At 35.9% G+C, this 14,174-nt stretch overlaps 1 protein-coding gene across 1 annotated transcript in view; it reads left to right on the top strand.

The window, feature by feature from the left end:
- LOC136801106 (uncharacterized) overlaps positions 1-14,174 on the top strand; it is a 71,636-nt gene that overhangs the window by 53,641 nt on the left and 3,821 nt on the right. The window contains exons 35-42 of the mRNA XM_067057728.1: positions 45-168; positions 514-654; positions 1,145-1,781; positions 2,545-2,649; positions 10,152-10,254; positions 11,832-11,959; positions 12,799-13,015; positions 13,608-13,776. Of these exons, the coding sequence (XP_066913829.1) occupies positions 45-168; positions 514-654; positions 1,145-1,781; positions 2,545-2,649; positions 10,152-10,254; positions 11,832-11,959; positions 12,799-13,015; positions 13,608-13,776 (1,624 nt within the window). The remainder of the gene's footprint in view (positions 1-44; positions 169-513; positions 655-1,144; positions 1,782-2,544; positions 2,650-10,151; positions 10,255-11,831; positions 11,960-12,798; positions 13,016-13,607; positions 13,777-14,174) is intronic.

Here is a 14,174-nt window from a genome sequence, read left to right as displayed (position 1 = left end):
AATGTAATTTTTATATGAAAATTGTATTTTCTCTCGTTTGACAGAAACGTTTAGTGACGATCGATTGTACAGGTGGTCGGGAGATAGTGCAAAGTTTCTTAATCAGTGTGACCACAGGAGCTGGTACAGGGTGTGGCACCACGGCTAATGTTTATTGCATTATTTCTGGTAAGTGAAGTTGTCTTTGTATTCATTTATTGTTTTCCTTGTTTATCGCTATTCGTGATATTCATGACGAAATGTTTTATACCGAAAACAAAAAACTGGTTGTTTTCCATTAATTCTATTGCTTACATTCAAAATTAGTGGTAAACGCTCAGGCTGCTTTGGTATATCATTCATTACGTCATAAATATCATGAATTTAATTTCGATTTTATGTCTAAAATTTTGAAGATTTTTGGATCAGCATTGGTTGCCGGTGCATGAGACTCGCCTTTCATTGAGATTGATCTATCTCTTATCCCTCCTAGTTCTTCTATTTGAATAATTTTCTCCATAATTTTACCTTTAGGTTCGAAAGGGGATACATGTGTGATCCCATTGAACTCGCAAGGTATTCAATTCAAATCAAGGAGTGTGATGGTAATCAAAGTCAACCTTGGTGTTAGCATCGGTGATCCGGACACTGTCCGAATCTTTCATGATAACTCTGGTATGTGTTTGTTTTGTTACAAGCTTTGCTGCTGTTTCTTTTATCTATTTTTCATAGCTCTTCTGACATATAATAGTGTACTGGTTAGTATATGTAATCACATGATTGAAGAGTGTGATTAACGATTAATTGCTCTCTACAGGATGCAATGGACGAGTAATTGCTCTCTTTGAAGGCGCGCCATAAGAAGAAAAATTAACTTTTGTCTTTACACGGCAGGTCAATCTTGACAGGCTAATCAAACTATCAGTTCATGTGCTTATTTAAGCCGTTTTGAAATAACTTCATATTTTACGGATTTTAGATCTTAAACCAATGTAGAATCGATCAAATAAGAGCATGAATATGCGAGTAAATAGGGTTCTTTGACAACAATTTTTGATTTTTTCCAGTAGTGGTGAACTGTTAACAACTTTTCTTGAGAGGTATTTCCGTAGAAACCATTACTTCATGAATATCATCAATTGAATGTTCCGTTTCTTTCACATAGGAAAAAGTCCATCTTGGTATTTACGAAGCTTGTTAGTGACAGATACACAAACGAAGAAAGATTATCCTTTTGTGAACGACTCTTGGCTGGCTGTAGAATCGGATGACGGACAAATAGAACGTCTTCTCGCCGTCGCCGGTGAAAAAGAACTCAAGAAGTTCCACCTAGTTTTCGCGTCCACCGTATCTCAAGGTTTACTAGATGGTCATATTTGGTTTTCTGTTTTCCTCCGCCCAAAGCAAAGCTCGTTCACGCGCGTACGCCGGATCTCCGCCTGTCTTGCGCTCATCTTCCTGACAATGTTAACGAACGCTATGTTTTTCGGTGCTGGTGATGTGCCGGGCAATCGTAAAATCTTATGGCTTGGAAACTTCAAAATTAACATGACTGGCATTATAATTGGCATCCAGTCTAGTATTATTGTCATCCCGCCTAGTGTGATCATCATTGAGATCTTCAGACGTCTCAAACCACCAAATAAGAAGAAATCCAAGCAATCTGCTGAAGATGAAGAGAATGTTTTGACGGAGGATGATTTGACTAGCCTCTCATCGCAAGATAGTGCAACACAGTCTAGTCAACAACAACAAAAGAAGAAGAAGAAGAAGAAGAAAGAACCTTTCATGTTCCCTAATTGGTATGTTGAATATTTTGTCGCTTAAAAAATTCTCTATTATAACAACTAATCTTCATATATCCCTGGACCAAACTATATCCGCAATCTTAGATCGAAGTTCTTTTGGAATTGGTACCCGAGAAGAAGCCATTTCAATGTTAAAAATTAACGTCTAACGGCGCTACATCATCAAAAGTATTCGAGGAGAAGTAAATCTAGCGTTGTCGACGCATTTTCACCACTATTGAATAGCGCTACAATTAGGGTACCACTTTCAAAAAACTCCGATCAAAGATTTTGCCTTGCCGGGATTGATAAACTTGGTCTAGGGTATATAAAGGCCAGTGGGTATAACAAGCTTAAAGTAGACCATTTTACGTATCGTTAACCACTTGCTTAGCAAATCAATCCAGTACGTTTGAAATTCAGTAAATGATATTTCAACTCCCTGTAATTACCTCATCGGGACTGGTAAATATGTTAAAGGCCAAAAGTTGATCTTAACCGTCCACGAATAAACAAACTCAAGACTCTCTCTAATTCGATCTTTATGGGGCCAAAAATTTTATTCGCATTATAGAAAGATTCGGATACGGAGAGTATTTTATACGATTTTCCAGTCGAGGGAACCAATATTTTAGTTCGAATTAATGAAAAATTCGGAAAACAGAGGTTCGATTTAGAGAGGTTTGACTGTAGCCCAAAAAGGCTAAGTGTTTATCTTAGCCAGATCTTATAGTTCATGTATAATGAAACTCAAGATTTGATATATGTTTCTTCATAGGTGCAAAGTGATCGCATACTTTTTGGTGTTTGCATGTACGATGAGTTCATCCATCGTCTGCTTCTTCTACTCCATGATGTGGGGACCTCGAAAATCAAATGAATGGTATATATACCTTTCTTCTTGTCTGTTCATATTTTTTATCTATACTAATTATCATCGCAATTGCAAAGTTTTTCAAAATATTCTGAAGTTCTCTTCAGTCCCAGACGGATTTCTTTCTCAACGAAATATTATAATATAAAACGTTTTTCTGTCTCAAAATCCTGCGTGATTCACAAAGCTTCAAGAATATGAACTAATTTGCTGTGAAAAACCATTTTTCGTCTCGAACGAAAAACTTTGCTTAAGTTTCTGATTTTAAGGGAACTATTTTTCCAGCTTTCTCAATGGTAGGCTCCTTTTCTGTATTAGCATTATTAGATTCTTTCTCCCTGTATACTCCTTACCAGTGCCCTGACAAGCCAACCTTGCCGGCAAGGGTTGAAAGGTGTGTTCTAGGTTCAATCTTAGTCTTTAAACAGACCTGATATATACGAAAATTTCAGAATCTTTCTCCCCCGAACCTTAAATTTACTCTAGGCGCTGGGGAAACTTTCGTATGCAAATCACTGCGTACAGTTGGAACCTTTTGATTCGTGTTATGTATGGTCTGAAGTTTCTAAAAAATTTGGTCCCGTTCCCGAGGGCGGTGGCACCAACCCTGGGAACGCCCTTTTGGGCGTAAAAAATCGTTGCTTGGGTGGTTCCGCTAAAAGTGGTCATATTATATATCAATCGACGCGAAATTTTATACTGATTTGAAAAAAGGTTAACCTTATGGGCAAAAAGATCAAGTGTTCAAAGGTTATAAGCATTTGAAATATCCAAGGTAAACGTTGTCAGGCAAACATATTGTGAAAAAATATTTAACTTTTTAATTAAATAAGTGTTTACAAATTTTTTTTCTATATACAACTTTGTTTGAACTATATACTTATTGTATGTCTAATTACGTGTAGGCATATCATAGAATTCTATTTATTAGGTCAATTTCAGTACAAGTTAAAGCTTTTATTGACTTTAGATATCCTCATTCCTGGAAATGAAAATTTCAAAATTTTGCAATTATTACAGAATTACATCACAAAGTTCTAATCTTAGCCTTTGAAATATTTTGTAAAAATGTTTTGAAGTACTGAAGTACTCAGTCAGATATATAAATAAACAAAGTAATTTTTAAATAAAAAATAATAATATTCGACTAGTTTTCAAAAGTAAAATCACCTGACATAAGGATTTTTGCAAGAGTCAGACTTACAGTTACAGTATTTGCAACACGACAATTGATGTTTTCGGCAGGAGCAGACTGTTTCCTTTGCACACTTAACACATTTACATGGCATAAGAAAGTCTTCTGGTAAAACATCGGTGACTATTTGAGGAATAATATCCTCACAATCAACATCTTCCTCCTCCATCTTGTACCCGAAGTTTAACGGGTCGATATCCATCTCTGCCAAAAAAGGAGCATGCAACCAGATAAATGCTTGCAGGAACGCCCGTTTGATGTGTAAGTAGATACTGGAAGATGTTGAAGGCAGCCTTTCGAGGTTTACCTCAGTAGCCTTTTTGTAGTAAACAAAATTTCGAAGGCTATCGAACGTCTTGAAGTTAACATCTTTGGAGACACACCGAAGCAGAAAATCCTCCGCGTCTTCGAGCACACGTTGATTAATTATCTCAGACTGACCGAAGGCAATTAAACCAGAGAAGTTTCCCGTTGAAGCCATTTTTAATGCAGACGTTTTAGTGCCAACTTTGCTTGTTGTGTCGCAACCTGAAATCAAATGAATAAAATTTTTAATAAACGTTTCATTTAGATTAGAAGACTTAAGTTTTGACGGAGAATAGCAACAAATTCAATGCGAAAAAAAAAACAAATTATAGTTTGCAAAATTCAAGAAATCCAATAAAAGCTCTCAAAAAAAGAGAAAATTTACCTGTCAGTGCATGAACTGCTGGCAATATATTGATTGTATCCGATGAAAGCTTCTCAGCGAGGCGATGAATTGGTAACACTGTTTTCGAGTCACTGTTCCCACTAACAATCCACAACTCTTTCAATCCACGATATACCCAACGGCTATAGTGATATATAGAGCAAACAAATACATCAGTATCACCAGACGCTAGAACGACTCTTTCTATGTTGTCTGTTGTTATCGCCTGGTGAATGTGAAACATCATTCGGTCATCAGCTTCTTCATGATTGCACCTTAAGGACTCGATATCATGTGACGGGTTGACGGAGCATACTTTGATGCAAGCGGTGACGTTTTCTTCGCCGGCTCCACCTAAATAAATAGGTGTGTCGTTTATATGATTTTCTTGCACCCACTTGCTAAAAGCTTGTTGGAACCGCATCTTATTCTCGGAAGATGACCAAAATCGATCCATGTCAACAGGGAGGTGTTGTTTCACGTTTATTATGTGTGTTTCTATTGGGTCTTGTTTGCTTCGCCGATTGCGCTCACTCTGTTTAATGCTACATCTCCGGTAGACATCAAATACTATGTCGATTCTCCTTGATCCTTTTGAAAGTCTTGAGAACATCTTCCAAAGAACACCAAAGAAGTCCTCGTAAGTGACTAAACGCATCTTTTTCGTTGGAACTTTTCGAGCGTACGCCATAAAATCGATGACTACGGCAGTTAGCAGGTCAGACTGTTGTATTTCCGTAGGATGTGGTTTCTCTAGACGATCTTTTAACGCCCTAGTGAGCTCTGACTTTGGAGACTTTCTGATTTCTCCATCTTTGGTCAGGTAAAATGACGTTGAAACAATTTCGTGTTTGAGGAGCTCTGAGACGTCAAGATTTCGCAATCGGGAATAATCGATCATTCGAAGAAAGTGAATAGTTTCCTTGTTTACGTCAGGGGGTGTCCAGTTCTTGCTTCTTCTCTTGGATTTTCTGGTCTTTGGAATTTTGTCAAATAGCTTAACAACTTTTTTCTGTAAACGTTCTTTGACAAATTTGCAGTATGCCTCCTCGCCCTTTAATAACAAATAAATATTGTCGTATGCTTCAAATATCTCAAAACATTTATACAAATAGAAATAAGGAAACAGCGCCAACAGAGACAGAACGAAAGCAGTATGTATAAATATTAAAACATTGATTATGATAGACGAAGGGCTTTTACTAGGGTATTCAAAATATTCTATAAGAGTATTTTATATGAAAGGGGGCAAGGTAAAACGATTTAAAGAATAGTTGATACCTTTTTGACACATGTCAACAGAAATGAAGATGACTCGGCTTCAAGAGTAGCACCGGTTGCAAGGTTTCTTATTGATTTCAACTCGGGATCAAAAGGATTGCCACGACTGCAGATGTATGAAACGACTTGAGTTATACTCTCTTGATCTGTTTCACTTTTCTTGGTGGAGAACTCGTGATGTAATGAATATTCATCTTCCTCATTAACGCCAGAAAATTTGCGAAGCAAATTGGAGTAGTTGGACTTTTCGTGCTTTATCAGATCCCATTTACATACTGCTTCTTTTCGTCTTGTTATACCAATTATTCCAGATGAACTTTTGGCTTGTTTGTTGTATTGCGATTCCAACGCTTGATCCATGGGCACTGCACTGGCTTTCCGGTTTGATAGTTTTGCAACAAAACCACCCTGAACGAAATCTTCATGAATTAGTGGAAATTTGGTGGCAAGAGTTAGACTGTCTTCGAAATAGAGAGGTAGCCAACGTTTGTAATTTATGCGGTCGAATGCAAACACAAGTGGTATTGCACGTTGTACGGCGGAAAGATGCATCTTCCAGTTTCCTTCTCGATGGGATCGAGTAACGTAAAGCTGGGTAGATGGTGCTGAGAAAGGTATTCCAAAAAGCAAACTGATGGCTACTTTGTGTACCATTGGATTGGAAGGTTTCAAACTCTTTCGAGGATGCTTTCGTATTTAGTTGGAGTAATGCATCAGTCAAAGTGTCATCTTTTTCATTTTTACTTTTGCTTTCTAGCATGTCTTCTGTGATTCGGTCGGTTTCTGTGAAGACGCTCACCCCATTTTGTTTAGCAAATTGGTTCAGCTTGAGTGATTGGACCACTTCGGCAATCAATGACATACCTCTGGCACCGCGCACATAGTTACCACCATCCATGACAGACTTTACATTCTCAGGACCATAAACTTCGTTCTCAGACAGGACTGTATCAATGCCAGTTTCCTCAAGATATTTTCCACAACAAGCGATCAGAACTTTTTCCATATGAAACCCACCAAGTCCCAAAAAGATGTCACAAAAGCAATTTTGGTTGAGCAGCTGGAGTTCTTTAGCCAGGCGATACACACCTTCATCACACCAGAGTGGACCGTATGGTTGAGACTTTTGACGAAGAACATCTTGGAAATTACACATTATTGTATGGATTGTGTCATATTCTGTTGCTACGTATGGCAGGATAGGGGTGAATGCAATTTTAGTTTTAACGATTTCTTTATTTTGAAGCAAGCTGTTCATAGCTGAAAAGGTTGGTATGTTCTTTGGATGGTCGTCAATTCGATCGATGTATCTTGCGCTTAACCATATTTTAAAGTCACGATTGGTTTTCTCTTCTATTTCATCGAAATTTGGTTTTTCGGCTACTACAAACTCGGCTGGAATTACACCACGGTTGGAAAATTTGCCCCCTTTGATCAATTTTTGACATTCCAGAACATGACTGAGGCTTCGCTTATCTGGACACATTGATGCAATTTCATTTGGCTTTCGACTGATCTCTTCTTCGACCTATAAAATTAAATCATGACAAGTGAAAGCAACATTTTACCATCTTCTTCAGATTTGACTTGTATCACATGCTGCCTTTTATTATGAGATAAAACATCTTTTATTTTGACTTATGACTCTTATAATGTTTGGTAAATGGCAAACATTAGTAAATGGCATAGTAAATGGCAAACGACAAAAAACAATTTATCTTAACTAACCTGATGATTGTCACCTTTTTGAAACAACACAAGGATTGTATCGTGAGATCCACCGATGCCAGACTTGGTATTCTCCTCATGGTCGAAATTATCGGCGGCACCATGCACCAATGATTCATCGTTGATAGTTTCTGGAACGGGTACTCTTGATGGACCTGCTAGGTTGATAAGTTGCTGCGTCTGACTCAAATCGACTCTTTCCAAATCATCGTAGCTTATGCACAGTCCAAGATGGTTGAAGATTTCAATCAAAGTTTTTGATTTGCAAGTATCGTGTATACTTTCGGCAATAGCAGTGTGTAATGGGGTCTTTTTTCGTCCTATGTTGACCATGTTAAAAACTATTTGAAAAATAACGTCACATTTTCTTTTAATCGGTTCGGAAGAAGATCGCGTCGGAAAAAGAGCATTGAAAAATTTGTCCCAAGTTTCAAGTTGTTGGTAGGTTTTCAGTCTCTCCATTGCAATTTCTAAGTCCGATGCATTACGGAAGCTTTCGTTTAGTTGAAAGTCATAAGACTGGCATTCAGACTTTAGTTTTTCTACGCACACTTTGACGGGATCCGTTGTACGAATAGCCTCGATAACATCCGAAGTTTGGACGGTTGATAAATAAAACATTTGGGATTTTCTCTTATCTGTCGGATACATGAACGCCAATTGGTCCTCGAAATGGTTGATAAGGAGGGATTTCACCATTCGATTAGTGACGTGGTTAGCTGAAGGGAGAAAATACAATTATGTTTCAAAACATTCTTTTAAACCATGTTCGCATGCTACGGTTCCGTTCTGTCTCCAAAACCAAACGAAGCTGCTCTATTGGTTGAATTAACTTAACCGTTAGAATAAGTGGTTGAAATTTTCACTTAGTGAGACAGTGGCGTTATCTTTTTTTAAAGGATCTGATTTTCGTGGAGTTAATTTTTGCGATATGAAAATGAGAGAATGTCGCCAAAAATGGGTGTTCATGTGAAGTACAAAATTCACATGGAAAAATTAGTTGCAGAAAACTTAGAATATTACCTTGAGCATGTTTCTTAGTCTCTAAATATTTCTGGAACTGGTCTCTGCAGGTTGCTAACGCACAAGCTTTGTTCTGAATATCGATTGTAACCACAAACTCTTTGAACAATCCGCACAAGCTTTGTTTCTTGGAATCGGTTAAAGGTGGGTTCAGCAGTTTTTCGATTTCGCGATCAAATTTTCTCAAATAATTTCCCATACAGTTTTTATGGTACATAATATCATTTGCAAAAACATCCTTTATACTTTCCATTAGACTGCATCGGGTGTACACTTCATCTTTATAATATTTAATGGCGGAGAGAAAGGAATGTGCCCTATCTGCTTCACAAATTCTGTACCTTGTACGCTGAGAATCCTTGGTTTTAAGTTTATTACAAATAATGCAGGGTTTCGAATCTTTATCGACTTTGGGTGTGGCACCAGTCAGGTCTATTTTCAATCGTTTACTGTTTCGTGCTTCTGTTTGTCCTAATGTACTAGATTCGTCTTGCGGTACGTTTTCATCATTTTCTAGCTCACGCTTATTCTGGGATCTGTCTGCCTGATTCTTATATTTTGAATAACAAGGTCTTAAATGGTATTTGGTGTCTTTCTGATCCACTACCCCATAAAACAGATCGTCATTCAAAGAGTTTGAACATTCTAACAAAGTTTGAATTCCAGTTGGTGTACTTGTGAGTTTTGTATTCCCTTGATTAGTTTTCTTTTGGCAAATGATACATTTATTTAAATCTTTCTTAGGTTTGTTTTCCACTACTAATTGTAAACTACCATGATCCATAGCCATGTTAAACTCGCAGTGCTCATTTCAACTTCCCATGTCTTACTTCAACTTTCCATCTTTCTTGCAAAACTAGTTAATACTACACAAAATTCAAATTCCTCTTCAGCGTAAAGAGACGTTTCCATTCATTAAGAAAAAGAAAATTTTAGAAAAAAGATCAATGGTTCACTTATGATTCAAATAAATGATTCAATTATCGTGAAATAAATAGAAACAAAAAATTGTTAAGAAAAAGGTGTTAATCTATAATATCTGCTCTTTTGAGTCATTAATGACGTTTAAATGGCTAATACGAGTAGATAATTCTATAAATTACCCTTCCACATTCAAACGTTAATAACTTTTGAACACTCGATTTTTTTGCCCATAACGTTAACCTTTTTTCAAATCAGTATAAAATTTCGCGTCGATTGATATATAATATGACCACTTTTGACGGAACCACCCAAGCAACGATTCTTTACGCCCAAAAGGGCGTTCCCAGGGTTGGTGCCACCGCCCACGGGAACGGGACCAAATCTTTTAGAAACTTTAGACCATACATAACACGAATCAAAAGGTTTCAACTGTACGCAGTGATTTGCATACGAAAGTTTCCCCAGCGCCTGGAGTAATTGCTAAAAACGTGGAATCGACCAAAATTCTCAATATATTTTGACTGAGATTGTAGGTTTAATCTTTGTCTGTGAGCAGACCCGATATATACGAAAATTTCAGAATTCTTCTTCACTGCATTATAAATGAGATACACCCTGAGTAGTTCAATCTCTGTGACAGCATTTTTTACTCTTTCACTTCATGGATAGGCTTGCGTCAATGTTTGCTGGATTCTTTCAATCCGTATTGGTCATTCAACCACTAAAAGCTGTCATCGTCGCAATCCTTTTGGCTGCTATCTTTAGAAAAGCTGTAAGTATTTTTATTTCATTCCTTTGATAAAGGGGCTGCAGGCAATAATGGAGAAGTTGGTTTTCGACAACAGTCATTGCCTTAAGTTAATCTAATGCTGCTGATTGAATACCTGGTTTACAATACATTTTACTCCAATCTCGTACCCAGAGCGTACTAAGGGACTGGATATTCATTAGAAGAGCCTGCCAGACACTAAACAGAAACTATTTAGAGTGAAACAAACACTGAACCTAACTAAATCTACTTTTTCTACCATAAAAATTCCTTGATAAACAATAGAATCTATTGTTGTTCAAAACTATCGTTTTTTGGGGATTTTTTTAATATAAACACCATGTATCATCATCTGATGATTGTACGTAAGTGCATGAAACTTTTAGTTATGTTTTTAACATTTTGATTTTTGGAAAATACATATTTATGAACACCATGTAGTATGTAAAATTGTCGAACCAATTTTAAGAGTCACCGGGAGTGACTAATAAGAAAAATCTTCATAGAAATCTTCATAGAAATCTTCATAGAAATCTTCATAGAAATCTTCATAGAAATCTTCATAGAAATCTTCATAGAAATCTTCATAGAAATCTTCATAGAAATCTCATAGAAATCTTCATAGAAATCTTCATAGAATCTTCATAGAAATCTTCATAGAAATCTTCATAAAAATCTTCATAGAAATCTTCATAGAATCTTCATAGAAATCTTCATAGAAATCTTCATAGAAATCTTCATAGAAATCTTCATAGAAATCTTCATAGAAATCTTCATAGAAATCTTCATAGAAATCTTCATAGAAATCTTCATAGAAATCTTCATAGAAATCTTCATAGAAATCTTCATAGAAATCTTCATAGAAATCTTCATAGAAATCTTCATAGAAATCTTCATAGAAATCTTCATAGAAATCTTCATAGAAATCTTCATAGAAATCTTCATAGAAATCTTCATAGAAATCTTCATAGAAATCTTCATAGAAATCTTCATAGAAATCTTCATAGAAATCTTCATAGAAATCTTCATAGAAATCTTCATAGAAATCTTCATAGAAATCTTCATAGAAATCTTCATAGAAATCTTCATAGAAATCTTCATAGAAATCTTCATAGAAATCTTCATAGAAATCTTCATAGAAATCTTCATAGAAATCTTCATAAAAATCTTCATAAAAATCTTCATAGAAATCTTCATAGAAATCTTCATAGAAATCTTCATAGAAATCTTCATAGAAATCTTCATAGAAATCTTCATAGAAATCTTCATAGAAATCTTCATAGAAATCTTCATAGAAATCTTCATAGAAATCTTCATAGAAATCTTCATAGAAATCTTCATAGAAATCTTCATAGAAATCTTCATAGAAATCTTCATAGAATCTTCATAGAAATCTTCATAGAAATCTTCATAGAATCTTCATAGAAATCTTCATAGAAATCTTCATAGAAATCTTCATAGAAATCTTCATAGAAATCTTCATAGAAATCTTCATAGAAATCTTCATAGAAATCTTCATAGAAATCTTCATAGAAATCTTCATAGAAATCTTCATAGAAATCTTCATATATATTTTTCAGGTGAAAGAAGAACAACAAGATGAAGAAGACCTCGAAGAAGTTGAAAAAGAAGAAGCAGAAGAAGCAGAGATTGAAAAGATGGCTGGTGATGATGGTTTGATATCCGCTGATGAAGTACCGGTTATCAGGTAAGGTTCATTGGAATTCTTCATGATATTCTACGGAAACGCCCCGTTTTATGCCAGTAATGGCAAATTTTAAACAATAAATGAAAGCCAGTTTTTGTATCCACGCTTATTAGGATGAAGGAGTTAGTGAAAGGATTTGACATGCCTCACAGTTTTGGCCAACAAAATATAGGAAATTTTTTGGATGACTTTTTTTGAAAAAATCTGAAAATTTTCATAATTTGAGTTGGAAAGTAGTTTGCTACAAACAAAAAATTCACGAAATTATTTTTCAATGTAAAAAAGACTTTAATTCTAAGGACAAAACATTAATTTTTGCACTAAGTGAAAAATGTGTCACAGAAATAATCATTTTGTAGCTTTTCAGTGCGAAAAGCAAGCAAGAAATAGGTGGTCTCCATGACAAATTGTAACAAAAACTTTTACTACCTACCTCTTCCAAGAGTCTGGGTGGTGGTATGTAAAAATTCTTTTACTACTCATATATGTCTGAGATTTTACTACCGACCCCCCCCCCTGTTTTTAGGGTGGCGGAGTGGCTGAACCGATTTTGAACAACCTGTAGTTCCTAACCCGCAAAATCGAGGACGGTAAAAGTGCTGACTTACAGTCGTCTTCAGTCATTCAGGATCTAGACAAATCAGAAACTAACCGTCTCCATCGCAAAAAAAACAAACAGGATTCATAGACTCATAAAAGCTACACCGGTGGCTGCAGAAAGCTAATTCGATATTCGATGCTTAATCAATGTTGTATTTTTCTGTTTTCGAGCAACATGATGAAAATCCGTAATGAAACTTTGTTTCGTATATACTAATCAGCCTAATTTCTTTTTTTAGACCGAGTGATGGGGAATTAGCGCGTGCACGTAAAGCACGTTTACGTGACAATATGACGTGGTTCGTCATCAAAGATATTGGCACCTACTTTCTCTTCATTATGATTGTGTCGAAGCTGGCGTATGCTGAAAAAGATCCCCACCAATATTTATTCCGTCAAGATTTATTAAATGCTTTCCAAAATGCTAAATATTCTGGCGGACCGAAATTTGAAGATGTAAGAGCAGTTTTGTTTACTAGTACTAGCATACAGTTTTTTATAAGACAAACTTTATTTATAAGAACATAAGGCTTTGATGACCAAATATTAAGAACAAATTAAGAACATTTTAAGGTTTGCGAACTGTATGATACACCTACTATCTTAGGCAACTGCACAAAAATGTTGACGTTCTTATAAAGAAAACGTGTAACTCAAACCGCTGTACCTGAAATTTATCCTTTAAGTTGGAGTTATTTTTTACGAAACTTTCATTGATTACCTCTCTCAGATCTCATCCTTTGTGTGATTCTTTAAGTTATAGAGCTTACAGTGTTTTCAGATCTGGTTAATTCTCATACCGTTACTTAAATCGGAACAGTTTGAAAACTAGTAAAAAAAAAACAAATAAAAGCAAAATATTCCAAGGTTGAATAACTTGCCAAAACAAATTATGTTTGACTTTTGTGTACCACTTTTTAACTTTACCGATGAGTGTAACTTCGTGAGCGCTATCAAAATCTTCAAAAGCGGGCTAATTGACTGGGTTCGAGTTCCAAACTTTCAAAACCGTATAACAATGTTATTTTCTATGTTCTTTTCTATTTAGGTTTCCAACATTGGTTATTTTTACGCGTGGATGAGAGATACTCTCATCCCAACCGTCTTCCAAGGGCCCTGGTATAACGATGAAGACATGGAGTACACTGGATACATGGATAATAAGCAGAACTTCCTTGTCAGCATTCCACGCATCAGACAAGTGCGTGTCCATAAAGGTAAGTGTAGAAATTGTTTTATATAGAATTTTATGCGAAGCTCAACACTTAGTGTTTTGAGCACTCTGGTGACAACAGCAGTCTATGCTCGCTAACCCGAGCCGCACTGATGAGTCCTGGGAAGGACAAAACACGTGTCTGCGGATATATGTATAGAACTTGATATACTTGTTATATTATATTTAGTCTAAGATTTAGTTTAATACAAATCAATTACTAAGAAATAAGCCGAGAGTCGAAAAAATTCGAAAACAGGTTTTTTTGCCGAAAAGAGTATACAGCTGGTAGAGTGTGCCAGCCTTCGAAACTCTCCCGTCAAAATTTGGTGTTGATTGCATTAATAGACTTGAAGTTATCGCTGTTTTCAATAATGACGTCATTTGAATCTTACTTATGAC

The sequence above is a fragment of the Clytia hemisphaerica genome, unplaced genomic scaffold (genome assembly GCF_902728285.1).
Source record: "Clytia hemisphaerica strain Z4C2 unplaced genomic scaffold, Clytia hemisphaerica genome assembly, whole genome shotgun sequence".
In the NCBI taxonomy this organism is placed as follows: domain Eukaryota; kingdom Metazoa; phylum Cnidaria; class Hydrozoa; order Leptothecata; family Clytiidae; genus Clytia; species Clytia hemisphaerica.
Note: the sequence above shows the minus strand (reverse complement) of the source record. Positions and strands in the feature narration are given on the sequence as shown.